This window comes from Oncorhynchus mykiss, chromosome 24 (assembly GCF_013265735.2).
Source record: "Oncorhynchus mykiss isolate Arlee chromosome 24, USDA_OmykA_1.1, whole genome shotgun sequence".
Taxonomy (NCBI): domain Eukaryota; kingdom Metazoa; phylum Chordata; class Actinopteri; order Salmoniformes; family Salmonidae; genus Oncorhynchus; species Oncorhynchus mykiss.
The window spans coordinates 6,343,069-6,370,484 of NC_048588.1; the positions used below are offsets into that span (position 1 = coordinate 6,343,069).

At 45.4% G+C, this 27,416-nt stretch overlaps 2 protein-coding genes across 3 annotated transcripts in view; both read left to right on the forward strand.

Annotated features, from left to right (window-relative positions):
- The window catches only part of LOC110503587 (latent-transforming growth factor beta-binding protein 4), a 70,780-nt gene extending 57,351 nt beyond the window's left edge, over nucleotides 1-13,429 (forward strand). For both annotated transcript variants that reach the window (XM_021581993.2, XM_021581994.2), the window contains 26 exons: nucleotides 228-353; nucleotides 622-747; nucleotides 947-1,066; nucleotides 1,234-1,353; nucleotides 1,515-1,634; nucleotides 1,752-1,871; nucleotides 2,032-2,271; nucleotides 2,351-2,470; nucleotides 2,615-2,734; nucleotides 2,821-2,940; nucleotides 3,039-3,158; nucleotides 4,399-4,524; nucleotides 4,656-4,781; nucleotides 5,111-5,239; nucleotides 5,429-5,554; nucleotides 6,146-6,271; nucleotides 6,490-6,633; nucleotides 6,965-7,216; nucleotides 7,627-7,695; nucleotides 8,042-8,170; nucleotides 8,321-8,467; nucleotides 8,721-8,873; nucleotides 9,070-9,358; nucleotides 9,456-9,727; nucleotides 9,900-10,049; nucleotides 11,966-13,429. In XM_021581993.2, the coding sequence (XP_021437668.2) occupies nucleotides 228-353; nucleotides 622-747; nucleotides 947-1,066; nucleotides 1,234-1,353; nucleotides 1,515-1,634; nucleotides 1,752-1,871; nucleotides 2,032-2,271; nucleotides 2,351-2,470; nucleotides 2,615-2,734; nucleotides 2,821-2,940; nucleotides 3,039-3,158; nucleotides 4,399-4,524; nucleotides 4,656-4,781; nucleotides 5,111-5,239; nucleotides 5,429-5,554; nucleotides 6,146-6,271; nucleotides 6,490-6,633; nucleotides 6,965-7,216; nucleotides 7,627-7,695; nucleotides 8,042-8,170; nucleotides 8,321-8,467; nucleotides 8,721-8,873; nucleotides 9,070-9,358; nucleotides 9,456-9,727; nucleotides 9,900-10,049; nucleotides 11,966-12,099 (3,824 nt within the window). In that variant the 3' untranslated portion in view covers nucleotides 12,100-13,429. The remainder of the gene's footprint in view (nucleotides 1-227; nucleotides 354-621; nucleotides 748-946; nucleotides 1,067-1,233; nucleotides 1,354-1,514; nucleotides 1,635-1,751; nucleotides 1,872-2,031; nucleotides 2,272-2,350; nucleotides 2,471-2,614; nucleotides 2,735-2,820; nucleotides 2,941-3,038; nucleotides 3,159-4,398; nucleotides 4,525-4,655; nucleotides 4,782-5,110; nucleotides 5,240-5,428; nucleotides 5,555-6,145; nucleotides 6,272-6,489; nucleotides 6,634-6,964; nucleotides 7,217-7,626; nucleotides 7,696-8,041; nucleotides 8,171-8,320; nucleotides 8,468-8,720; nucleotides 8,874-9,069; nucleotides 9,359-9,455; nucleotides 9,728-9,899; nucleotides 10,050-11,965) is intronic.
- Nucleotides 13,430-19,988: 6,559 nt separating this feature from the next.
- LOC110503588 (estrogen-related receptor gamma-like) lies at nucleotides 19,989-26,790 on the forward strand. Its single transcript, XM_021581995.2, has 7 exons — nucleotides 19,989-20,188; nucleotides 20,613-21,034; nucleotides 22,596-22,712; nucleotides 23,236-23,346; nucleotides 23,458-23,619; nucleotides 23,784-24,053; nucleotides 25,699-26,790. The coding sequence occupies exons 1-7, from the start codon at nucleotides 20,130-20,132 to the stop codon at nucleotides 25,941-25,943; spliced, it is 1,386 nt and encodes a 461-aa protein (XP_021437670.1). The 5' UTR covers nucleotides 19,989-20,129; the 3' UTR covers nucleotides 25,944-26,790.
- Nucleotides 26,791-27,416: the final 626 nt, after the last annotated feature.

Here is a 27,416-nt window from a genome sequence, read left to right on the forward strand (position 1 = left end):
AGACCAATATTGGCTGTTCCTGATGCTATACTGGCCCTCAGCTGTATTTATAGTGTGCGGTCGTTGAACATGTGATAGTCTTTATGGATGAGTCAGTTTCAGACTGGTTAGGTGCCGCAAGCATCTCACTACAATCCCATCCCCTAAGAGGCAGCTTGATTACTGTAGGCTTGGTCAGGCTCCTCTTGACCTCTCTAACCCCACACATCCCCCCCCTTTCCTTTCAGACATAGACGAGTGCAGGGCGTCTCCCCCGCCTTGCGGCAGCGGCCGCTGCCAGAACACAGAAGGGGGCTACAGGTGCAGCTGCCCCTCTGGATACCAGCCGGGACCCCGGGGCACCAGCTGTATAGGTACAGCCCTCACCCCACTGTGCACACCACTCTCACACACACACACACACACACACACAGTCGCTAGCCACAGCAGCTGTGCTCTGGACGTTTATTCAGACAACAGCTACTCTGTCTCGTTGGGTATAGAGAGAGACCTTCTGGCGTCCCCCTGGAATGCTCTGTGTTCTACTTGGAAGTCAAGGATTAGGAAATGGTGTCTGGTACTCTGGTCACTGTTCTTTGAGAATCTCTCACGTTGTTCTTTTTCTCTCGTCTGTATCTGTAGATGTCAATGAGTGCATCCAGGCTCCCAGTCCCTGTTCTGTTGGGGAGTGTGAGAATACACCAGGCCGCTACAGATGTGTGTGTCCTGCTGGCTTCAGAGCCAACTTCCAACAGACGCAGTGTCAAGGTAAGAGGGGACGCGTACTCAACGTAGTATTACAACAGCAGCAGTCAACAAGTACTATTGACATGATTGTGATTGTTTTAAGGAACGTTATGTTGATTATGATAGCTGTGCAGAAGTCCTTGTGATCATTCTAGAAGAAACTAGATAACTGTTAACTGTCAAGTCTTTGAGTAAAGGACAAACTTTTCTTGTGGCACAGATATTGACGAGTGTCGTCAGGTTCCGAACCCCTGTAACAACGGCCGCTGTGAGAATAGCCCTGGTAGCTTCAAGTGTGTCTGCCGCACTGGGTACAAGCTAGAGGGCAACACGTGTAAAGGTAAGGAAGCTATCTCTGCGTCTAGTCAACATTGTTTCACTACCGAAGCGACTGTACTGTATATATTGCTGTCTTCACTCACCAAAGATTGTGTGATGTTTGTGAAATAATACTATTGGTCATTCGGACATATTAAACTTCCGGTCTATCATTCTCCCTTTCCCCAGATGTGGATGAGTGTGAGGACCCCTTGAAGTGTCCTGGTCAGGCCTGTGTCAACTCTCCAGGATCATACAAGTGTGTGTCTTGCCCACCAGGGTTTGGGCTGCTCAACGAACAATGCCGAGGTAACACTCCTTGTCCGGAAGCAGTTGTACACAAAACCAAATAATAACCTTTCTTCTGAAAATGTTGAGGTAATGACCAATGTTAAAGGGAGTTTAAGTCGAATTCTACACAGGCTGTTTGATAGAGGCCGCTAACGGTCTGTGTCGCCCCCCTGTTGTAGATGTTGACGAGTGTCGTCAGACCCCCAGCCTTTGCACCAATGGTCGTTGTGAGAACACTCCCGGGAGCTACAGGTGTGTTTGCCATACGGGATACAAACTACAAGGCAAGGCCTGCACAGGTACGAGCGATGACTGTATTTACCTACATTCCCTCTTTTGAGCCTGTCAGCGAAAGGAACTTTCATTCTATGGAAAACAGATTCTGCCGGACTATTAATGTTCTGGCTCTATTTCAGATGTGGATGAGTGTGAGGACCCTTTGAGGTGTCCTGGTCAGGCCTGTGTCAACTCTCAGGGTTCTTACAACTGTGTGTCTTGCAAGCCAGGCTTCAGCATGATCAATGGACAATGCTCAGGTAAAATGACATTGTGTCTGTGTGTTCTGAGGTATACCCGTGCGTCTGTGATTATTTTTTTTTATCCATCCATCCGTCCATTGATACACTATAAATGTATGTATTTCAAATTGGCATCTACCTTTCAGCAATCTCTTGTATCTCCTCTCCATTCCTACAGATATAGATGAGTGTCGTCAATCCCCCGGCCCATGCACCAACGGTCACTGCGAGAACACCCAGGGAAGCTACAGCTGTGCGTGTCTCACTGGCTACAGACTACACGGTGATACCTGTACAGACTCAGATGAATGTGCAGACCCGTCCCAGTGCCCTGGCCAGGAGTGTGTCAACTCCCAGGGCTCATACAAGTGTGTGTCCTGCAAGCCAGGCTTTGGGCTGGTCGACAGACGCTGCACAGGTAGGACACAACATGGTCTTCATCGACAACAGCACATTGGAGCGATTGCGGACAGTTTTTCTCCTTCTTTTCTTTGCAGATGTTGACGAGTGCCTCCACAGCCCATCTCGCTGTGCTAACGGTCGTTGTGAGAACACGGCTGGAAGCTACAAGTGTGCGTGCCGATCTGGCTTCAGGCTACAGGGCAACACCTGCACAGGTAAGACTTACTTCAGCCGATAAAGGGCGGTCAAATGTATGACTTTCTTTAGCACAGAATAGAGTAAAATACTACCAGAAATGGTCTTTGTTCTGTCAACTTTATTATGGGATTGTAAAGAATAACCTCTGTTGGCTTCTCCAGATGTCAATGAATGTGAGAACGCTCTACAGTGTCCTGGTCAGGAGTGTATCAACTCTGAGGGCTCTTTCATATGTGTGGCCTGTAGCCCAGGCTTTGTGGCTGGAAATGGACAGTGTACAGGTGAACAACCTTCTCAACCACACACATACCCATTTGTATTCCATATTGATAATTGCATCAATACTGATATTGATACTTTCACACAGATATCGATGAGTGTCGGCAGACCTCCGACCTATGTGCCAACGGCCTCTGTGAAAACACTCTCGGTAGCTACCGGTGCGTTTGTCGCACCGGGTTCAAACTGCAGGGCAGCGTCTGTATTGGTGAGGCTGCATGTGTCTGACTTTTACATGTCTTTTTACATGATGGTTCAAGGTCCATATCACTGTTTGATGTGTAACCTCCACTTGCTTCATTTTAGACGTTGATGAATGTGCAGACCCCTCACAGTGTCCTGGGCAACGGTGTGTGAATTCTGAAGGCTCCTACAAGTGTATCGCCTGCAAAGCTGGCCACAGAATGCAAGATGGGTTATGCGCAGGTAAGACTAGCTGTCTATTAGGCAGTATATCAAGTCAATTCAAGGCATTCTGTCCATGTAGTCGACATGTTTTTCCAAGGTGTTTTATGGCTCTCACACTTGCCTGCCACATTTGTTTCTGGGAAGGAATGCCATGGCTCTTTTACGGCCAAGGAGAGGAGGGGGATTTATGAACAACTGCACATTTCTGCCTAATGAGGAAACACATTTTTAAAGAGTTGAATTGTGTCAATGTTGCGGAATGTGACACGAGACCGAAATGAGCACCAAACTCTTTTTCATACGCCTTCCACTTGAGATTGTATTCCGTTCATACGGCTTTATGGAATCAGACAATCACATCGCTAACACCGTTGGTGTTATTGGTGAGGCAGCTTGACTAAGACCGTCACCATACTAAAGTTTGCTGAAGAATCAAGCTGTTCCAACACTGTTTATATAAACTGCACAGAGCAGTGTGACCGGGACGATTTTCATCATCTTACAGTAGGCGATGAGTGAGCAAAGGGGGTGGCCCTCTAGACCCAGTTCCATACTGCAGTCAGCTCTCTCCTCTGCATTCCTTTCCTCTGCTCTCCTCACTTCACCTTTTCTGGCTTCTGTTACTTCTCTTACTCACTACCAAGCAGTTTATTTTCCGTGGGGCACACAAATAATCAGCCCGAGTGTCATTATTAAAGGACACTGTGCACCATCCCACCTGGGTGCATTGCCTCTACCTCAAAATAAACAAAAAACAAGAGACCACATAAACAATTCATATGAATATACCGTTTCCTTCACAGTTCACTGTCAGTCAGCACTTTACCCATGCTGGGATATCCAGAGCACATGAAAATCACTCCGAGGTACTCAACGAGGTATTCACTCCGAGGTACTCAACGGATGTCTGGCTGTTAGACTGGTGCTGATGTGAACCAACAGAGTTTGCAACAGATGTTTCGACTTCAAAGGGGATAGCTTGTAAATCAGAGACACCTTAGAAATGGATGTAACACTTGGGAATGGGTGGATGTCTCGTTGGAGTGGTTTCACTGTCAAAAAGTTATATCCACGAGGGACTGAACCCATTTGTGCTGTGTTGATTTAAGAGAAACACTTGGAAGCTGTTTAACCTATTTTAGGGGGAACAGAAAGACCCTATACATGAAGCAGAGGTGTGTGTGTGTGTGTGTGTGTGTGTGTGTGTGCGTGCGACCCACCTGCAGTACCCATGAGCATTCCCCTCTCCCTTCCTCAGATGTGGATGAATGCCAGAGCCCTGACACTTGTGGTGCAGCGAGGCTGTGTGTGAACACGGACGGCTCCTACCGCTGTGACTGTCAACCAGGCTACAGAACCACTGGCCTTGGACGCCAATGTCGAGGTCAGTATCGATGATGGTGCTACTGATGGTGATGAATGCCACAATGTTGGTGATTTCTTTTGATGACGTGTATATGCATGTTGCTGTTCTTTTCTGTCATATTCTAACGTGGTTGTCGTGTCTTTTCACAGACGTCAACGAGTGTCTAGAGGGGGAGTACTGCTTCCCTAAGGGAGAGTGTGTGAACACAGAGGGCTCCTACCGCTGTGTGTGTTCCCAGGGTTACACCACCAGCAGCGACGGGAGCTCCTGCCTAGGTGAGGCCTCACGACCATCACGCACACACACCTCATACACACCTCATACACACACCCAAGTTCCACTGGCCTTTCTGTAGGCTACTCTTAAACCTGCAGAATGGAGAAGTCTCTACTCATTACATATATTTGCTGTTTACTCTGCAGTTTAAACTGCAAGGCCGTTAACTTGGACAACTCTAATCCCTTATACAAACAATCCCTTATAGGCTACTTTACACAGATTATATTACTCATAGCCACTCACACAGGGAGATTGCTTTGCTTGGCGGTAGGCACAGCGGGGTTGTCTGTGGTGATGTAATGGCGTGTTGTCATTGCGTGCCCAGATGTGGATGAGTGTGCCAGGTCAGGCCCGGGGGTGTGCCAGGATGGGCGCTGTGTCAACACAGAGGGCTCCTACCAGTGCCAGTGCCAAGTGGGATTCACCACCAACCCAGAGAAGACAGCCTGTCTGGGTAACTCAACACCTCAACTACTTTGCACTGTTCATCATCCACCGTAGACAGACCATTGAAACCTTGTGTCGCTTTTATGTAATACGCACAGCTTTCGAGATTGAGCTGTGGGGATGCTGAAGTTTTGTGTGTGTGTGTGTGTGTGTGTGTGTGTGTGTGTGTGTGTAATCCCCACTCTCTCTCCCCCAGATGTAGATGAGTGCTCAGAGGGAGCAGTGTGTCGGACACAGCGTTGTGAGAACACCATTGGCTCCTACCGCTGTATCACCTCCTGTGAGCCGGGCTACCGGGTCACCCGCACCGGAGAGTGTGTCGGTCAGTTCCATCTCTTCATCAAACTCATCGACTTCATCCTTTACTAAATCTAGTTCACACATAAGAATCTACTTTTTATTATTCTCGTATTTATTAATCCACTTGATTTATTTTACAATGATCTGATTCTATGCTACAATAGAGATTGAATGCCATTCTCACTATACTGTCATACAGTTTAGCCATGATAGTTTATGTAGGAATGTTTGGCAGATTGGACACAGATGTGGGATCCAGGCTGAGGGCGGTGCGTAAGGGTTTGGTCGTCATGGCAGCTGTGTTTGATTGATGTGTCAGGTTGGAGGCTTTCACCTCGCAGATGCTCAGTCACAAGAATGCCATTCGCCTTTCCTTGCCAAGATATGCGTCTGTAACACGCAGACACACACAGACATGGTGGAAAAAGAGCTAGGGATATATCTCACTGTGTTGTCTTCACTGACTGTTGATTTATACCTTTCAATATTATTGAATCAAGTTTATCCATCTAAATATAATGATGAGAGTGACCATACTTGAGACCATACTTCAGATTAATTTAGGAGTGATGTCATCTCTCTCTCCACTTCTGTTTCTTCTTCTCGCTCACAGATATCAATGAGTGTGCCAATGAGACCGTATGCGGGGAGCATGCGTTCTGCCAGAACCTAATTGGAACATACCAGTGCATGTGTGACCAGGGCTACACAGCCACCAGCGATGGGAAGGGATGTGTGGGTACGTCTCAACACAGATGCACGAGTCTCTGATAAGTGTACAAACGCTACCATTCTGCTGTCCTGTCATTTGTCTTTGCTTGATTTAGCCGACATGGTTATACCTTTTTGCCCCATATTTCTCTTTCTTTCTCTCTCGCGCTCACTCTCTTTCTCCCTCTCTCTGTCTCTCTCTATCGCTCTATTTCTCTATCTCTCTATCAATCTCTCTGTCTCTAGATGAAAACGAGTGTGAGACGATGCAGGGCGTGTGTGGTGCGGCGCGCTGTGAGAATGTGGATGGCTCCTTCATGTGTGAGTGTCCAGGAGAGGGGGAAGAGTTTGATACGCGCTCAGGACAGTGCCTCAGCACGCCCCGACCAGGTACTGTACGCTGTCCAACACTGTTGTGCTTTTCGAGGATTATCTAGATAAGCTTGTTTTTCCCCGTATGAAAATAAACATTTCTATTCCCTGATGGGAATAACACTTTCCCTGCTTCAAATGTTCATTCCTACACCGTTTTAATGGCATTTGACACCAGTTTGTGCATGGTGAGTTTGGTGAGACCTCTTCAACAGGTGCCCATTCCAACAGCTTGGTGTTGCTGCCCCCTGCTGTTCATCAGGGAACACTATGTTGTCTTGGTGGTCAGCAGTGCTGCCATAACCACACACACCTCAACCCACAGACGTCACGTCCACATTTCTCACAGGTCTTCCAGTGTTCTCCGGTGGCTCCTCCTCGTCTTCCTCCACCACCGGCCTCGGTCCCCAGCGTCGGCCCGATGCGTCCCAGCTGCCCCCTGCCCGGCCTGGCGAGTTGAGGGAGTGTTACTACAACACCGAGGAGCAGAGCTCGTGCAGCGTCCTGGCCCGCAACACCACCCAGCAGGAGTGCTGCTGCACCGTGGGCCAGGGCTGGGGAATGGGCTGCCAGTTCGACCCCTGTCCTCAGCTAGGCACAGGTAGGGACCAGTGATCAGCACTGATGTGAAGAGTATGTCTATGGTATGACTATATTGAGTATGTATCTAGCACAGGAGGTTGGTGGCACCGAAAAGGGGAGAATGGGCTCGTGGTAATGGCTGGAGCGGAGTCGGTGGAATGGTATCAAATACGTCAATCGCATTGGTTCCCATGTGTTGGATGCCATTCCATTTGCTCCGATTCGGCCATTATAATGAGCTGTTCTCCCGTCAGCAGCCTCCTGTGGTCTCCATGGGATATATATATATATAACTAAAGGGAGTATGTATGTCTATGGTAGACTCCTGGAGTCAGCTCCACCTATCAACCCACTCAGAAAAAGGTGTCCCTGATGTCGTGAAGTGTTCCTCTCTGATATGTCGTTTTGTTTCCTGTGGTTTCTGTTCAGCCGAGCACCAGGCATTGTGCCCCAGCGGACGAGGATATGTGACTGGGCCAGGAGCGTTTAGCTACAAAGGTAACAGCTGTCTCTCATACACACGTGGCAGGTATCCTAGCGGTTAGAGCGTTGGGCCAGTAACCTGAATAGTTGCTAGTTCAAATCCCTGAGCTGACTAAATGAGCAAAGCACTTAACCCTAATTGTTCCAGGGTTGCTGTCGATAGTGGCTGACCCCTGGCTGTGACCCCTCTCTTCGAGGGCAAAAAGAACAACACATTTTGATTTCACACATGTACATGTGTGAAACAGGACAAAATATAAGCACCCCTATTTGACCTTTTTTTGACCCACAGGATTTGTAGTCATGCTTATTGCTTATACTGTACTGTACCTGTAATCCAGGCCTTCATCTGCTCTCACAGATGTGGATGAGTGTAAACTGTTCCACCCTGAGGTGTGTAAGAGCGGTGTATGTGTCAACAACATCCCTGGCTACTCCTGCTACTGCACCAGTGGCTACTACTATGACAACGTGTTTCTGGAGTGCATCGGTTAGTGGCAAATCATTATCAGTGATATTGGGCCGTTTTGACCCAGTCTTCATAATTGCGGTTGAATTAGATGGATGTATATAATGGGTAGGTTCCTAAAATCTCATCTCTCTCTCTCTCTCTCTCTCTGTCTCTGTCCTCTCCTGGTAGATGTTGATGAGTGTGAGGCAGGGGAGGACAGCTGTCCAGGGGGAATCTGCGTCAACACATTAGGCTCACACTTCTGTACCTGCGTGCCTCCTCTTGTGTTGGACGACACTCAGCGCAGCTGTGTCAATTCCACTGGCCTCGCCGTGGGTAAGACTACACACGCTGGGAGACGGGAGTGCCCAATAACTCACCTTATGAGTCCTCACTACTCATTTTTTTACTTATTAGCTCAAACTGTGAGCTCTCTCTCTCACCGTCTGTTTTCAATCTATCTCTCGCTCCTGCTCTCCCCGTCTATCTTTCCCTCGTTTTTCCCACCTCCCTTTCTCCATCTTTGTTTGCCTCTCTTTCCATCTCACCCTTCCCCTCCTCATTCCTGCCCTCTCCCTCCTGTCTCCAGATGAGAAGCTGTCCTTCTGCTGGCAGTATGTCACACCAGACCTGGTGTGTCAGAGCCCCCTGCTGGGCGGACAGGTCACCTTCACTGAGTGCTGCTGTCTGTATGGAGAGGGCTGGGGACTGCAGTGTGCTCTGTGTCCTGCCAGAGACTCAGGTACTACTAGACTGACCACACACTCACTGATAAGCTACTATGGCCACGCTGATTGTGGATGAGTATTTACATTGAACATTCCGCTGTGTTAGCATTCTGTCCCGAGATACAAGCAAAATGTAGCTCTGTTGTGGAAGAGTTGTGTTTATGGTGTCATTTTTGGTCTACGCCTCTTTTCCTTCTCTCTCTCTGTCAGAGGACTATGAGGCTCGGTGTAACGTCTTCCTGAGGCCCCCAGAGTTTCCTCCCCCCTTCCCTGACCGCTACGGTCCGGACCCAGGGCCAGGTAGAGGAGGAGGAGGGGGGTATCGCGTGCCCTATGGACCGGACTCCTTCCCAGACCCCATCCCCCGCAGGCCTGAGTACCCCCGGCCTGACTATGACGACTACACACCACCAGGGGGCAGCAGATCTGGATTCAGAAGCAGAACACCCAGCACCTTCAGGGTCCCAGAGATCCCATACAGACAGCCCTCAGGATACATGTAACACACTGCCCTATTCACCACACACTCATTCACATACATCATCACAAGACACAACATATGTTCTCGACAAACATGTTGGATTTCTCCCTCCCAGTCCTGAGCGGTACTATGACGAGGACGACTACGGCCCGCCTGACGCTCCTCCGAGACCTCCCTTCCGCACCCTCCCAGACCCTCGTTCTGAGCTCTCCTTTGGGGCGCGGCCCCCTCTCCCCATCCCCGAGGGCCTCCCTCTGAGTCTGGCCCCCCTCCCGGACAGTGACCCCTACAGTGAGGAGGAGGAGGAAGGGCCAGAACCCTGGCGTGTGGGACCCCCTTTCCCTGACAGACGGGGGCCAGGCGGAGGCCCAAGGAGAGTCTATGAGAGTACGCCCTCTCTTTCTGTGCATTACTGCATTTACTGCATTAATGTCATTTTGTCAATGCTGCTGCATTACCCAAAATATTTCACTTTTTTTAAAGATGTAAACTTAGCCTAGGCCCTGTGAAAAAAACGTGTGTTCTTACTTCTGACCATCTCCTCCTCTCCCCGCTCCAGGACAATATGAGCCGTATGCAGGCCTGAGCACAGAGGACTGTGGGATACTGCACGGCTGTGAGAACGGCAGGTGTATCCGTGTGGCGGAGGGATACACGTGTGACTGCTACGAGGGATACGAGCTGGACATGACCTCCATGGCCTGCATAGGTAGGTATCCCTCCTCACACAATCCACAAGACAAACCCTTCAACTAATCACAGTTGTCTATATGCAAAACTCCCTGCCTTTCACTTGTCCTTCAAACCTTATGCCTTTCAATCTACATACTGTATGCGTCACATAGCAAGAGCCATTCTCTTATTCTCAGATTGACATTTATGTTACAGTAAAATCTGTAGATTCACCAGTGCAATGGAGAATCTAGAAATTTCCAGGGAAATGTATAGATTTACCGATTTACACATCTACCGGAACATACAGTACCAGTCAAAGGTTTGGACACACCTACTCATTCAAGGATTTTTCTTTATTTTTGACTATTTTCTACATTGTAGAATAATAGTGAAGACATCAAAACTATGAGATAACTGTAGTATCCAAAAAAGAGTTAAAACAAATCAAAATGTATTTTATATTTGACATTCTTCAACAAAGCCACCCTTTGCCTTGATGACAGCTTTGCACACTCTTGGCATTCTCTCAACCAGCTTCATGAGGTAGTCACCTGGAATGCATTTCAATTAACAGGTATGCCTTGTTAAAAGTTAATTTGTGGAATTTCTTTCCTTAATGCGTTTGAGCCAATCAGTTGTGTTGGGACACTGGTTGGTATACAGAACATAACCCTATTTGGTAAAAGACCAAGTCGATATTATGGCAAGAACAGTGCAAATAAGCAAAGAGAAACGACAGTCCATCATTACTTTAAGACATGAAGGTCAGTCAATCTGGAAAATGTCAAGAACTTTGAAAGTTTCTTCAAGTTCTATCGCAAAAACCATCAAGCGCTATGATGAAACTGGCTCTCGTGAGGACCGCCACAGGAAAGGAAGACCCAGAGTTACCTCTGCTGCAGAGGATAAGTTCATTAGAGTTAACTGCACCTCAGATTGCAGCCCTATTAAATGCTTCACAGAGTTCGAGTAACAGACACGTCTCAACATCAACTGTTCATAGGAGACTGTGTGAATCAGGCCTTCATGGTCGAATTGCAACATAGAAACCACTACTAAAGAACACCAATAATAAGAAGGGACTTGCTTGGGCCAAGAAACACGAGCAATTGATATTAGACCGGTGGAAATCTGTCCTTTGGTCTGATGAGTCCAAATTTGAGATTTTTGGTTCCAACCGCCGTGTCCTGGTGAGATGCAGAGTAGGTGAACGGATTATCTCTGTATGTGTGGTTCCCACCATGAAGCATGGAGAAGGTGTTGTGATGGTGTGGGGGTGCTTTGCTGGTGACACCGCCTGTGATTTATTTAGAATTCAAGGTACACTTAACCAGATTGGCTACCACAGCATTCTGCAGCGTTACGCCATCCCATCTGGCTTACGCTTAGTGGGAGAATCATTTGTTTTTCAACAGGACAATGACCCAAAACACACCTCCAGGCTTGTGTAAGGGCTATTTGACCAAGGAGAGTAATGGAGTGCTGCATCAGATGACATGGCTTCCACAATCACCTGACCTCAACCCAATTGAGATGGTATGGGATGTTGGACAGCAGAGTGAAGAAAAAGCAGCCAACAATTGCTCAGCATATGTGGGAACTCCAAGACTGTTGGAAAAGCATTCCTCATGAAACTGGTTGAGAGAATGCCAAGAGTGTGCAATGCTGTCATCAAGGCAAAGGGTGGCTACTTTGAAGAATCTCAAATATAAAATATACTTTGATTTGTTTTAACACTTGTTTGGTTACTACATGATTCCACGTGTCATTTTATAGTTTTGATGTCTTCACAATTATTCTTTAATGTAGAAAATAGTACAAAAATAAAGAAAAACCCTTGAATGAGTAGGTGTGTCCAAACTTTGGACTGGTACTGTATATACATTTGGACGTTCACTGATTCACATGTATGTGTTTTCACTTGTTTCCTTGTTCTGCTTCTATGCCCAGACATCAATGAATGTGAGGATCCTGACAACGTGTGTGCGAGCGGCCGATGCATCAACACAGACGGCTCCTATCGCTGTGTGTGTCACCGGGGCTACGTCATGTCCCGCCGGCCCAACCACTGTGTGGCAGCATAACACAGCTACTACTTTGAACATTGTCTTCCCCCACTCAACAGTCCTATCTGCTACTAGGGAAGTGTCAGGGGCTCACTAAAATACCTGTCCAAAAAAGCTGAGAGGGTTGTTCTCTGAAGAAAACGTCAACGTACTGACGTATCGTGTCTGAGAGAGATTTGAGTCCATAGAACTCTGATATTAATACAGTTTGAGTCTTATACAGCACACACAACTCATTATACATACACATAAGCTCAACTACACACACACACTTGAGACTGCTATTTTAAAGCAGGTAAATAAGTATGTCCTTTAGCCATCCTTTCCTTTGAAGTTGAAATGCATAGTGGTGAAAAAGAGGTTAATGTACATTGTCCAGAATCCTAACGATACAAACACGTATTTAAAGGTAGTATCCGGCCCATTGAGATTGCTCACTTTGAGCTCAATCATGATCAACACACCGTGTTCTGTGCCCAGACCTGAGGCAGACGGGAACCATTGAATGGGGACAGTGTAGTCTCCAAGGCAAAGATGACACGCTACTGCCACAGACGAGCAGAGCCTTTGTCTAAGTCAGAATCTCTGTCTGTGGATGTTTTGTTAACAAACGCTCTCTTCAGCTGGACTGTACAAAAAAACACAGCAACATCATGACATCGCTGAACCAAATTTGTATTCCTCTAAAATGTCAGTGACTTGTATTCTCTCCATTTGTTGATTTTACAACCCCACTGATGTTTCTGATTGCTTCTTGTATTAATTTATGCTGTTCAAAGTGAAATGACTCTTTGTGTAATAATAACTTGTATTATTTTATAGAAATGTATATGCGGAAGAGGAAGCTACACGTCACTGACTTGTCTGTACATTTATTTCTTTAGACTTTTTTTTTTTTTTTTTACACGAGAATCGAATGTACCTTAAAGCTGATATAAGATAGTTGACTTTGTATTCACAATTTGAAATGTTTGTGTGATCAATAAACAATCAGTGATAACATACCATGTATATATTTACAATTGAGAAATAACTTCTTTTTTTTTACCAAATGATATCTGTTTCAGTGAGTAGAACCATTTCTGTAAATGTTCCTTCCTGGTGTCGTTTACAAACTGAAACAAACCCGAAAACATTTCCTCCTTCCAGCACCTAAAGATGTATAACACTATGCACTGTATTTGTGGACAACATAGCCGTTGTGTACTTTTTATAAACAATATTTTTTTGTTGTTGTAATTTTTTGTATTTGTTTCTGGTTAACTGTTTTGTCAGTGATTAAAAAAAAAAAAAAACTTTATTGCTATGAAAACAATTTGAAAATATATTTGCACACTTTCCATTCCAAGTGACTTTTGGATCTCATTCTTTGTTACAGAATCACATTTATCGTATATACTTTTCAAATCAAATCAAATGTATTTGTCACATACACATGGTTAGCAGATGTTAATGCGAGTGTAGTGAAATGCTTGTGCTTCTAGTTCCGACAATGCAGTAATAACCAGCGAGTAATCTAACCTAACAATTACAAAACTACTACCTTATACACACATGTGTAAAGGGATAAAGAATATGTACATAAAGATATATGAATGAGGGATGGTAGAGAACGGCATAGGCAAGATGCAGTAGATGGTATCGAGTACAGTATATACATATGAGATGAGTAACGTAGGGTATGTAAACAAAAGTGGCATAGTTTAAAGTGGCTAGTGATACATGTATTACATAAAGATGCAGTAGATGATATAGAGTTCAGTATATACATATAGAGATGAGTAATGTAGGGTATGTAAACATTATATTAAGTAGCATTGTTTAAAGTGGCTAGTGATATATTTTACATCAATTTCCATCAATTCCCATTATTAAAGTGGCTGGAGTTGAGTCAGTGTGTTGGCAGCAGCCACTCAATGTTAGTGGTGGCTGTTTAACAGTCTGATGGCCTTGAGATAGAAGCTGTTTTTCAGTCTCTCGGTGACAAGCCAAATTTCTTCAGCCTCCTGAGGTTGAAGAGGCGCTGCTGCGCCTTCATCACCACGCTGTCTGTGTGGGTGGACCAATTCAGTTTGTCCGTGATGTGTACGCCGAGGAACTTAAAACTTACTACCCTCTCCACTATTGTCCCATCGATGTGGATAGGGGGGTGCTCCCTCTGCTGTTTTCTGAAGTCCACAATCATCTCCTTTGTTTTGTTGACGTTGAGTGTGAGGTTATTTTCCTGACACCACACTCCGAGGGCCCTCACCTCCTCCCTGTAGGCCGTCTCGTCATTGTTGGTAATCAAGCCTACCACTGTAGTGTCGTCCGCAAACTTGATGATTGAGTTGGAGGCGTGCATGGCCATGCAGTCGTGGGTGAACAGGGAGTAGAGGAGAGGGCTCAGAACGCACCCTTGTGGGGCCCCAGTGTTGAGGATCAGCGGGTGGAGATGTTGTTACCTACCCTCACCACCTGGGGGCGGCCCGTCAGGAAGTCCAGTACCCAGTTGCACAGGGCAGGGTCGAGACCCAGGGTCTCGAGCTTGATGACGAGTTTGGAGGGTACTATGGTGTTAAATGCTGAGCTGTAATCGATGAACAGCATTCTCACAGTGTGGTTGAGATTGCATCGTCTGTGGACCTATTTGGGCGGTAAGCAAATTGGAGTGGGTCTAGGGTGTCAGGTAGGGTGGAGGTGATATGGTCCTTGACTAGTCTCTCAAAGCACTTCATGATGACGGAAGTGAGTGCTACGGGGCTGTAGTCATTTAGCTCAGTTACCTTAGCTTTCTTGGGAACAGGGACAATGGTGGCCCTCTTGAAGCATGTGGGAACAGCAGACTGGGATAAGGATTGATTGAATATGTCCGTAAATGTAACGGATGTGAAACGGTTAGCGGTGCGCGCTAAATAGCGTTTCAATCGGTGACGTCACTTGCTCTGAGACCTTGAAGTAGGGGTTCCCCTTGCTCTCTGCAAGGGCCGTGGCTTTTGTGGAGCGATGGGTAACGATGCTTCGTGGGTGACTGTTGTTGATGTGTGCAGAGGGTCCCTGGTTTGCGCCCGGGTATGGGAGAGGGGACGGTCTAAAGTTATACTGTTACATAAACACACCAGCCAGCTGGTCTGCGCATGCTCTGAGGGCGCGGCTGGGGATGCCGTCTGGGCCTGCAAGGTTGTTGTTATAAAGTAGTAACATATTGGAAGCTAGTTCAGTATACATTAGGAGTAAACCAGTGGTGTAGATATTACACAGTATTTTGATTTAGCCTGATGGCTCAAAGTAAATTATTCCGCTGCACTATCGTTCGCTACATACTTTGTGTTGACGAGGGGCACAAGGGGCGTTGTACAAAACAAAGTCATCAGCGATTGGATCATCTCTAACCAATCAGCGTATCAAAACCAATCACGAATTTCCCAACCACTACATTACCCATGTGTGTTCTAGCTTTGGCTCAACCTATTGGTTTCTGGACCAATCAGACGGCCCAGGATGTGGTTGCATTCGGTGAAGGGTTGCAGAGGTATTCAGAACCAGACTCATTGCGGAGAAGAAAGTAACGTCTGTGGGCGTGGTGTAGCGTTTGGCTGGAGAAAGGAGTGTGGGTAGCCAGGCAAATTTTGATTAGAATCATCACTGTCCCTATCTTACACTATCATAACAGCAGTTTCCACCTCTCTCACACATGCTCTATGTGGCCAGGCCTCTAATCCATTTACCTGCTACTCTAACCCTAATTCCCAGGAGTGTTTATAAAGATCCCATGTCTAATCTCTTTTATAGGCCAATCCTTCTCCACCACATACTACAAAGCTGATTAAAGAGGTTCACTTCATTCTTAATTATCTCTTGCGGATTGCAAGGGCTAGCCAAATATCCGCTTTTTCTGTTGGACTGTACACTCTCTGTTTTCTCTCCTCATGAACTATCCTGAATCTGGGCCAAATGACTGGAAGACCGGTGTTAACACAAATACGATAAGTGGCAGCTTCGGAGTAATTGTAATGCCTCATTATTACTGTGTTCACCAATAACCAGTAACAACTACATTTGCTGTTCCTTTGTTTATCCTTTGTTTATTACAAATATAGCCCACTCGAGTGGGTCTACAATTACATTATACCAAACATTAGGAGCACCTTCCTAATATTGAGCCGCACCCCCAATTCAGCCTCAATTCGTTGGGGCATGGACTCTACAAGGTGTCGAAAGCATTCCACAGGGATGCTGGCCCGTGTTGATTCCAATGCCCGCAGTTGTGTCAAGTCGGCTGGATGTCCTTTGGGAGGTGGACCATTCTTGATACACATGGGAAAACCCAACAGTGCTGCAGTTCTTGACACAAACCAGCATTTTTTGCCTTGCCCATTCACCCTCTAAATGACACGCACACACAATCCATGTCTCAATTCACTCAAGGCTTAAAAGTAATTCTTTAACCTGTCTCCTCCCCTTCATCTACACTGATTTGAAGTGGATTTAACAAGTGACATCAATAAGGGATCATGGCTTTCAACTGGATTCACCTGTTCAGTCTGTCATGGAAAGAGCATGTGTTCTTAATGTTTTGTATTCTCAGTGTATATCACTCAGCCTTAAAACATGTCGTGACTATGGAGCCTTTATTAAATGATCATTCAAACAGTAAGAGTACCTTAAAAACAGGCATTAGTATTATTATAGTTTTGTAAGTGGACTTTCAGCCTGTTACAATGTAATGATATGGGATCAGGACAAGGGACAAGATGGGCTAATAGTATCCTCCTGCTCCACTGTCTCCATCACAGAGAGGGAGAGAGTTCAGTCCTGTATGTACCATTGACCTACACTGTAACAGAGCATGAAAACTGCACCCAGGCTGACCCGCGCCTCAGTACACACCCAGGGAGCTATATAATCACTTGATTTCACCCATTAGCCCTGATGGTGCTGGTTGTGTTAACAGGGTCAACTGAGGCTCTCTCTCTCTCTCTCTGTGTGAGTGTGAGTATCTGTGTGAGTGTGTGTGTGCGTTGAGTGTGTGTGTGTGTGTGGGGATATCTTGCTGATGTAGCCGTTGTTGGATTAGGGCTGAGGAGGAATGAGAAGTGTCAGGTAGTGTCAGACTAGACAGTAATCCTATCTCCCTGTACTGGGTGCCTACCCGGGTCAGAACCGGGTCAGTGTGCTGCTGCGCTGTAATACATTTCACAGCTGGGGGATGACAAGGGCAGGGGAATGTGTTACAATAGAGAAGAGGCATCAGGGGTCCACTGTGGGAACCTTTCATCCCAAATCATTTTCATATGGTGGGATACCATGTGGAAATGTCTCAGGGAACTAGCCAAAATCATATTTGTTTGGAATATCCACAATTTAGAGGGGGAAAAAAGGAATCGTAATGTATTAGTTGTACAGAGCATTCGGGAAAGTATTCAGACCCCTTGACCTTTTCCACATTTTGTTATTCTCAAATTAATTAAACAAAATCTTTTCCTCCTCAATCTACACACAATACCCCATAATGACAACGTGTAAACAGGTTTTTAGACATTTTTGTAAATGTATTAAAAATAAAAAGCAGAAATGCCCTTTGCTATGAGACTCGACATTGAGTTCAGGTGCATCCTGTGTCCATTGATCATCCTTGACAACTTGATTGGAGTCCATCTGTGGTAAATTCAATTAATTGGACATGATTTGCTAAGGCACACACACCTGTCTATTTAAGGTCCCACAGTTGACAGTGCAGTTCAGAGAAAAAAAACAAGCCATGAGGTCAAAGGAATTGTCAGTAGAGCGCCGAGACAGGATTGTGTCTAGGCATAGATCTGGGGAAGGGTACCAAATAAATTCTGCAGCATTAAATGTCCCCAAGAACACAGTGACCTCCATCATTCTTAAATGGAAGAAGTTTGGAACCACCAACACTCTTCCTAGAGCTGGCCGCCTGGCCAAACTGAGCAATCGGGGGAGAAGGGCCTTGGTCAAGGAGGTGAAGTCTCTGAATGCCATTGAGTGGCCCAGCCAGAGCTCGGACTTGAACCCTGAAAATAGCTGTGCAGCGATAGGCTATAATTGCTGCCAAAGGTGCTTCAACAAAGTACTGAGTAAAGTGTCTGAATACTTATGTAAATGTGATATTTCTGTTTTAATTTTTAATACATTTGCAAACATTTCTAAAAACGTTTTTTGCTTTGTCATTATGTGTTATTGTGTGTAGATTGATGAGGGGGAAAAAACGATTGAATCCATTTTAGAACAAGGCTGTAACATAACAAAATGTGGAAAAAGTCAAGGGGTTGGAATACTTTCCAATTGCACTGTATAATATGCCAAATGGATTGATTCATTTTTGTTGGATAATCTATTTTGAAACTTATTGGGATCCAGCTAATACCAGTAACTCAAGTGAAGCAGGTATCTAGAACAGCGTTTATACCTGATTCTAACTTCCGTCTTTTGTCCTGATCTTGTCCGCATTCGGATTGTGCCGATATTTTTGGACAGGTGCAGACATCAAAAGATTGTGATCAGATCATCCTGCCCTCCTCCAGAGGAAGTCAGACACGCCTTGTGTGTGGATACCTTACACGTGTAGACAGATCTGGACAGAGAAACCGTTTAAATCGTCATCATTCCGCCCTCTAAAATCATTCACAGGTGGCACCAGTGAATGATTATATCAATGTGTCTTACAAAAAATAAATACATATTATTTTGAAAGAATAGCTGTGAAATAATTTGCATAAAAGAAGGGACCAGGAAATGTGGTCACAATGCAAACACAGTAGATGGATAACCGACACATTTGAATGCCGTGTGTGGAGACACATTTCTGGAAATGTGCGCACAATCAGAATGCAGACAAGATCAGAACAAAGGACCCATGTTAGCACCAGGTATAAACTTGGCTAAGGTGTCTGATGGCTGGATTTGGATGTTCTCTCTCCTCACAGGGCTTTCACACATCAGGGTTGTCCAAAAGTGCTGCCTTAGCACCCCTGCCAACGCACTGGCATCGGATGGCTCATAATCCTCACCCTCCAGACGCCCTGGCCCTCCTACCTCATCACCGCCTCCCCTTTCACCAGATGTAAGCCCTGTCCTGTACACATGTACCTGACCTACTGACCAGTTCCAAGTAAAAGTCCCCTCTCTCTTTCCACTACCTCCCTCCCCTCCCTTTCTCTAGTCTAATTCTATCCCTTGGTTTTCCGGCCTGTTCTAATCCCCCCCCCCTGCCTCTCACTTTCTCTCAAGCTCCAAGCTCACCTTACCTGACTTTCAAAGAGTAACCATGAAAACACACTTCAAAGAGAAAGGACTATGCGAGACTGGACAATCTTTAATTCAAATGCTTCAGTAATAAGTGATGCATTTTGGTTCAGGAACTGGAATAGTGCTGTCACCAGTATGCAATTTATAGCTTTTAAAAGTGAGACATTGTTATGAGGAACAACGAATACCTGAAAGCAAAGAGGATGCCGTGTCCGTGAGTCTGTTCTGAGTGCTTTCTCTGTTTACACCAAACAGTAGAAGAGGGAAATCCTGGTCCAACAATTACAGAGGTGAGGGAGGGCGGAGTCTGGAAAACAAGAATAGCAAAATGCATTTAATGACGGACATAGTGCATGGTGTTCCATCATAAGCAATAAACGTTTCATGTTTTCACTTCACTTTGATAACACTTTGTCAATAAGAGGTACCAGTGAAAATCCTCTTTAACAAATCTTATTCATACTTTGACTAGTGTATCATGTATACATGTTTCCTTCTGTGTAGTATGTAAATATGTACATATGTATGTTGTATGCTCAACACAATGGAAGTGAGAAGAGAATGAAACCATCAACAAACGTTTAGTGCTTGTCAGGATTTGTCCTCCAGGCCCCGCCCCTTTGCAATGACACAAGTCTTCAGCTAAATAAACCTGCAACTATAACTGTGGCCCTTGTCTCAGTGTCCTCGCTCTGTCACCATTTCTCTACCTTTAGCTCCCAAACCAGAATACTAGAATACTACTACTGCATTGACAACTATAGTTCTCATTTCATCTCCTTGACACGTTCTTCCTGGATATGGATCTAAAGGATTTTTGCCTGAGTGAAAACGTCCACTTCCGCAGCCAGCACAACCAGTAAGAATTATTGAGATTATTTTTTTTTTATTAATTTTTTATTTTTTTTTAATTACATTCATATTTGGTATGAAAGCAATGAACAATTGAATGTGATCATAGATACATTTTATTGGTCGTTAATCTGATTGCCACCAATTATGTGCTGTTGATGTGTGTTTATTTTAAATTTAAGCGTGATATAAGGCTTAATTCAGTTGGGGGGGAAAAAAGTTATTATTAATTGTCTGCAGAATAAATGCAAAATTTGGTGTCCTCCATAGGGAACATGAATAGAGTTGTTGGTCCTTGAGGTGGTCCACCTAATAGGCAGACTATATTGTGGTCTGCATGCCACACTGTTATCGTAGCAGTTCTATAAATAATAGGGCATTATATCAGTGGCACGATATTGTTGTCATGATAATTTCAATTGTGCCATCAGCCTGTTGGACTCCTCAAACACCGACGACGCTCCTTTACTAGATGATATATGTATCAAGACGGACCCCCCCAGCCCTACCTTCGCCCTGGACAGAACCACAGCATTCAGTCCCAGCTCGGACAGCAGTGGATACAATTTATTCTCACCGGGTCACTCGCTGGACCCGGAATCCCCGAGTTCGAGCAGCAGCGGCAGCGGTGTCAGCGCAGCACCGGACTCTAGCAGCGCATCTCAGTTTTGCTCGGATCGCAGTTTGGCGCTCTCCTCGCACGTTGACTCCATCCTCAAATGTGACTACTTATCGTCGCTGGGCTCTGGACCTAAAAGGCTGTGCCTAGTGTGTGGCGACTTTGCATCGGGATATCACTACGGAGTAGCGTCGTGTGAGGCATGCAAGGCTTTCTTCAAGAGGACAATTCAAGGTAAACAAAAAGTGTATAGGTTTCTGCAAAAACCTGATAGAACATCAAATCAAGCAGTCTGTGATGGTGTGTGTTGCGTGCACTGTGTGCGAGCGTGCACGTGTGATACTTTTAGGACAAGGCGAACTTCTGGGCTAGATCTTAATTAATAATATAATCAATAATCTATTAGAGGGGGAAGCGCAAATTAGGCTGATTGCGGCATACACAGATTTCCAATAGTTCTGTCAGCCGCAGACTCAGCTATGGGATTGATTTTCGTGTGAAGACTCAATGTGCTTCATATTGGTTGATGGCCCCAGAAATGCTTTATTGTCCCCCAATATGAAATCGGGGAGGGGACTGTGGATCTATCACGGTCCGTTCGTACGTTCGTTACACGCGATAGGCCAATCTGCTATCTCAAACAGCACTGGGCCGATTTTGATGCGTCTTGCAATTAGAGATCCGGCATTTACAATGTTACACGGATTGGCCGCGAGAGCTATGGCCTAGTAGTTAATTTAAGGGGGGGCGACAACGATATGTTTATTGTTGCCATGTTTCTAAATGGGAAAAATGTATTTTGTATATTCGTTGGTTTTGATTTCTTAATATAATCCTGAATATTTGTTTTTTACAGTCTGAAACCAGAGCGGATTATTCTCTGCTACAAATGTTCCAAAATAACTGACGCGTGATATTGATCCAGTGGCGCTTGATGCGTTAACGACTGAATCTCAACATTATTTGACTATGCGTCTAATTTCAAGTATGAAGTTGAATGAAAATACTTATTGTATTATCATTGATCAAAAGTGGCTTTTCATAATGCGTTCTTTTAGCAACAGTGCCCATCTCAAAGTATGAAACTGCAGCTTAAACATGTGTTATTGCACCTATAACACCACACAACACATTTTAGTTTCTTGATGAATGGCACTCTGAAGAGGTGCCAATCTCTTGTTAAAAGCTAGGAGCTGTAATTTGGATGCCCTAATCTCAGAGCCTCTTGTCCAGGGGGGTGGGGGGTTTAGGGGTGAGCTCATTGATCGAGGGCCCTTGGCCCCTAGATCACCCCCAGATCCAGACCCGCTTGTCTGGGTATAGATGTGTGGGATAAATGAATCAATACTCTATTAAATCCCCTTTTTGTCTTGTGTGAGACCAAACGTTGTAACACTTGTTGTGGTCGTTAGGCTCAGTGTGAAAAAGCCAATCAATATCTGTATTTTGTCTGGGCTTTTATTGATTGCTGTGTGAAAGCTCAGGGTGCCAGCGGACACAGAGGCAAAGGACTTCTGTCATAGTGCCACAGACAGTGAAACTCAGTAAACCACCAGATGGCAAGGGTTAGCCATGGTGGCACGCCCCACTAAAAACACACTTTGTTTTACAGCATGGCAATTTGACCTTTAGGCTTTCTGAAAAGTTAAGCATCGAGAATGCACTGTGAGAGAGATACTGCAAAATACAGTGTCACCATTTGGATTGCATTTTTGCGACATTGGCTTTTCTGACTGGTAAACCTCAAGTATAGTGTGCGTGGTGTAAACAGAGCTGCGCTTTTCTCTGTTTCCAGGTAACATTGAGTACAGCTGCCCTTTGATGAACGATTGTGAGATCACCAAGCGTCGTAGGAAGTCGTGCCAAGCGTGCCGCTTCCAGAAGTGCCTGCGTGCCGGCATGATGAAGGAAGGTGAGACTTGATGACCAACTCAGCAACTCATCTCAGTGGGATCAATGGGCTCAATAAACGGACATGCTTAAGTGTGCAGGTCTGCAGAACACATGCAGCCTGAGTTAGAGTGTTTAACTACTCAACCTCTATTTTCAATCCCCATTAGCTGTGGCCAAGGCAGCTGCTACTCTTCCTAGGGTCCTGCAACATTAAAGCAGTAATATACCATTTTAAATATTACACAACATTACATTTCCTAACACTTTTCACAACACTTTAAGTGTGTTCCCTTAGGCCACTACTCTTCTACCACATACACTACCGTTCAGAGGTTTGGGGTGACTTAGACATTTATTTGTATCTCTTTTTTAAAATTGATTCTACTGCTTGCATCAGTTACCCGATGTGGAATAGAGTTCAATGGCGCCATGACTCTATGTAGTACTGTGCACCTCCCATAGTCTGTTCTTGACTTGGGGATTGTGGCTCAATCAATGAGCAAAGAGGATGATCACTGATCATCATGTTTGTGTCACCACAGGTGTTCGCATGGACCGAGTCAGAGGAGGACGTCAGAAGTACAAGAGAAGGGGGGACTCTGGCCTCTCTCTTTATACGAAGGCCCCAGACACACACCCCGCCAAGTCCAACGGTGTGTACCCTCTGTCGTGCAACGCTCACACACTCCAATAAGAGTCTTGTCAGTCACAAGCGGGGAGTACAATAGAGTGCCTTACTAATATATCTGTTTGACCTCTTTCAGGATACAAAGTGATCTCCCAGCTCCTCTTGACAGAGCCAGCCCCCCTGTGTGCCACGCCTGACAACTCAACCAAGGATGACAACCTTAAAGCCCTGCTGATGCTTTGTGACCTCCTAAACAGGGAACTCCTGGTCATGATTGGCTGGGCAAAGCATATCCCAGGTACCCACTCCTGTTGCTCTTGTAGGTCATCTTAAATAAGCGTGACTCCCTGCTTAAAAACAATTAAAATACTATGCCATTTTACACTGGTACAAAGGGACAAAGTTCACTTTTTATACTGTGAGAACTTATAGAGTATTACATTTCCATATTTGCCCTTCCAGGCTTCTCTGCCCTTTCATTGGTGGACCAGATGGCCCTGCTGCAGAGTGGTTGGATGGAGACACTGGTCCTGTCAGTTGTGTCTCAGTCTCTGGGCTATGGGGAGGAGCTGGTGTTTGCTGGGAACCTGCGTCTGGGCCAGGCCCAGTGCAGAGCGGCCGGACTCTCTGACCTCTACACCGCCCTGAGACAGCTGACCACCAAGTACAGGCAGATGAACCTGAGCCGAGAGGAAGTGGTCACTCTCAAGGCTATGGCCCTCGCCAACTCAGGTACTAACTACATGGCCTGCACTGGATATCTGTTATCAGTAGTTCAGTGTTGTCAGCTGTTTATTTATTGTTTTATTTAACCTTTATTTAACTAGGCAAGTCAGTTAATAACAAATTCTCATTTACAATGACGGCCTACCCCGGCCAAACCCTCCCCTAACCCGGACGACGCTGGGCCAATTGTGCGCCGCCCTATGGGACTCCTGATCACAGCCGGTTATGATACAACCCGGGATCGAGCCCGGGTCTGTAGTGACGCCTCTAGCACTGCAATGTCTCAGACCGCTGCGCCACTCAGGATCCTGTAACTGTGACAGAGCAAACTCAAGAGACCTAGCTGTACCCTTTGTACAATCCCTCTTAGAAAGCAGTATAAGAATGACAGAACTATCAAAAATATACACAACTATCTAATCTGCCCGGCTACTGCTTACAATAAATAATTGTGTTCAATTCAGCTTTACAATACACTGGCTTGGTACAAAATCTACGACACCGTCCTCAGGCAGCCCTACATACAGCCACTCCTTCAGGACTGTGGAGAGAGTCAGGGCTCTATTCAATCCGTATTGTGGAAGTTCAGCGTTGCAGCGTGATTGAAATGTAGAGGCAATGTTACCGCGTTAGCAGAGACTGTATTTACGTAAACGCTGCAGATGTCGGCTCGATCGGAAATTACCCTTTACATGTCTATCTTGTATTCTGAAATGCTTTAGATTGATTCAAGCCTCTAAGTGTGAGCCACAGTGACTTTCCCTCAGGGTGTGTCCTTGAAAACACTTTTGCTCCAGGGTCAGGTCCCCTAGCAGGGCAAGGCTGTTAAATGATGGTCAATACCTTGAAAAGCTACTAGCTGTCAGGGACTGAATGAGTGGCTAGACCCCTCATATTGGCAAACGTCCCTCACAGGTCTCGTGTTTTAGTAATGGGATTCTCTCAGCATGACCCATGTCACTATCAGCCCTCCACTTCTTTTTTTACAACTACCATTAATAATTGTATATAATGACTAACGGTATTACCGATGCTATACTACATACTTGTGTGCGCCAAAACATTTGTTGATGAATCATTTTTCCATTACCTCTGTACAAACTGCCAGTCTTCAGACCACCATGACAGAGAGTGGGGAGGTCTAGACGTCTGCCAAATCTGTTCTCCAACACCCACTTCTCTCACCCCTCCCTCCCCTCCCTTCCGGCTCCCGCTGTTATTCCCCAGGCCACAGCAAGTGGAAACTGATCAATATCCTAGCAGTGAGAAGGCTGCTTCTGCCCTCAGCCCTGATCAATAAATCCATCTGCCTCCCAGCGCCCTGCAAATTATCACAGGAATTCAGAAATCCATTAGGCGAGTCTGGCTGCGTTAGCCTGACACTCCGGGGCAGTCACAACTGCCTGAGGTGGCTAGAAGGATCAGAGGAGAGAGCCTTTGTTTTTACATTTACAGTCCTTTCAGAGAAAATGAGGGTCGGCTGCATGCAACTTAACCTTGGCCCGTCCATTAGCCCTCAATGGCGAAACAAATGAGGTGGACAATGGGATCGGACACGCTGTCGTGCCGAAACAAGGGGAGGTTTATCGCACAATTCCACCCACACCCAAACACCCACAGGCCTCCCTTGACCTTGTCTCTCCCCGCTCAGACGCAGAGAACCTGGAGAGTGTGGAGGCAGTGCAGCAGTTCCAGGACGGACTCCATGAGGCTTTGCAGGAGTACGAGAGCGCCCAGCACACAGCAGAGCTCCACCGGGCAGGCAAACTGCTCATGACCCTGCCCCTGCTCCGGCAGACTGCCAACCGTGCCGTGGACACCTTCTGCCGGCTCCACCTGGAGGGCCACGTGCCCATGCACAAACTCTTCCTGGAGATGCTGGATGCCAACATATGACTAACCTAACCTCCCATTGGCCCCTCACAAACCGTAACCAGGTGGCCCATTGTTGTGGGGTCAGAAGTTCAGGGTTTTGGTGGGTCACAGTTTAATGACAAGTCATGGTGTCATGGAACGAGCCTGATAACTGCGTACTGTAGAACAACATATACAAGTGATAGATCTCATTTCTCATTAGGGCAAAAGCCAAGGGCTCTATTCAATCCGTATCGCGGAAGTTCTTGCGTCAGCGGAGACTGCATTCACGCTAAATACTAGCTTATGTCAGCTCAATCAGAAATGACCTTTACATTGCTGTCGGGCAATCTGGAACTCTTCAGCGATACAGTTTGAATAGAGTTCCAAGTCTAGTAGATTCATATATTTTGGTACTTTTTACAGAAGAGAGTATGTACACTACATTGGTTTTTTTTTATATCGTGGGGATTTTCCAGCCATGATATTCAGTCAATATGAAAGAATGTCACTCATGATGAAAACATAATAGCACTTATTGATGATGCATTCTGTTAGCTAGATATCACATAGCCAAAGGCCTCTGCAAACTGTTAGCCAGGCTGAACCAGACTATTAGTACTGCTATCATTACAAACAGAACATTCTTTTGGACTTACCTGCCTTATAATGTACTAAGAAGGTGCGTTGCCATGACATTTGTATTTTATTTATTTATTACATGATCGCTGTACAAAGACATTAACTGCTTTCCTACTAGTTTGTATGCGTTTGAATAAAATGCTTTTGGAATTAAATGCGGTTTGAGTGTGACAGACATTGGAGCGTGAACATTGTTTTTCATGTTGAACCCCAATGTAGGCTCACTAATTAGTTAATAGTTTTATTCGATTTATGAAGATCAGATTAGAAAAGTACAGTCAAAAAAGGGAGAAACTCGAGGGTATTGTATATGAAATGCACTCCCAGCATCCTCGGCTAACATTCTGCTACTGACAAAGCAATCCCACTGTTGCCAAAATAATAATTATTAGTTCATGGACAGACATATGTACTTTGTACAGACAAACACAGAACATTCAATGTTACATTTCCATTTAAGATATTTGTTACATAGACATATATAGGCTGATTTATATATATATATATATATATATATATACATACACACACACACAGTTGAAGTCAGAAGTTTACATATACCTTAGCCAAATACATTTAAACTCAGTTTTTCACAATTCCTGACATTTAATCCTAGTAAAAATCCTGTTTAGGTCAGTTAGGATCACTACTTTATTTTAAGGATGTGAAATGTCAGAATAATAGTAGAGAACGATATATTTCAGCTTTTATTCATTTCATCACATTCCCAGTGGGTCAGAAGTTTACATACACTTAATTTGTATTTGGTAGCATTGCCTTTAAATGGTTTAACTTAAGTCAAATGTTTCAGGTAGCCTTCCACAAGCTTCCCACAATAAGTTGGGTGAATGTTGGCCCATTCCCCTGACAGAG

Bases quoted from the DNA above. Each gene is read 5' to 3' on its own strand.
- LOC110503588 (XM_021581995.2), top strand. From the start codon at position 20,130: ATGGATCTAAAGGATTTTTGCCTGAGTGAAAACGTCCACTTCCGCAGC. The intron at 23,620-23,783 runs GTACCCACTCCT...TTGCCCTTCCAG, and splicing joins CTGGGCAAAGCATATCCCAG to GCTTCTCTGCCCTTTCATTG. The intron at 24,054-25,698 runs GTACTAACTACA...CTCCCCGCTCAG, and splicing joins TATGGCCCTCGCCAACTCAG to ACGCAGAGAACCTGGAGAGT.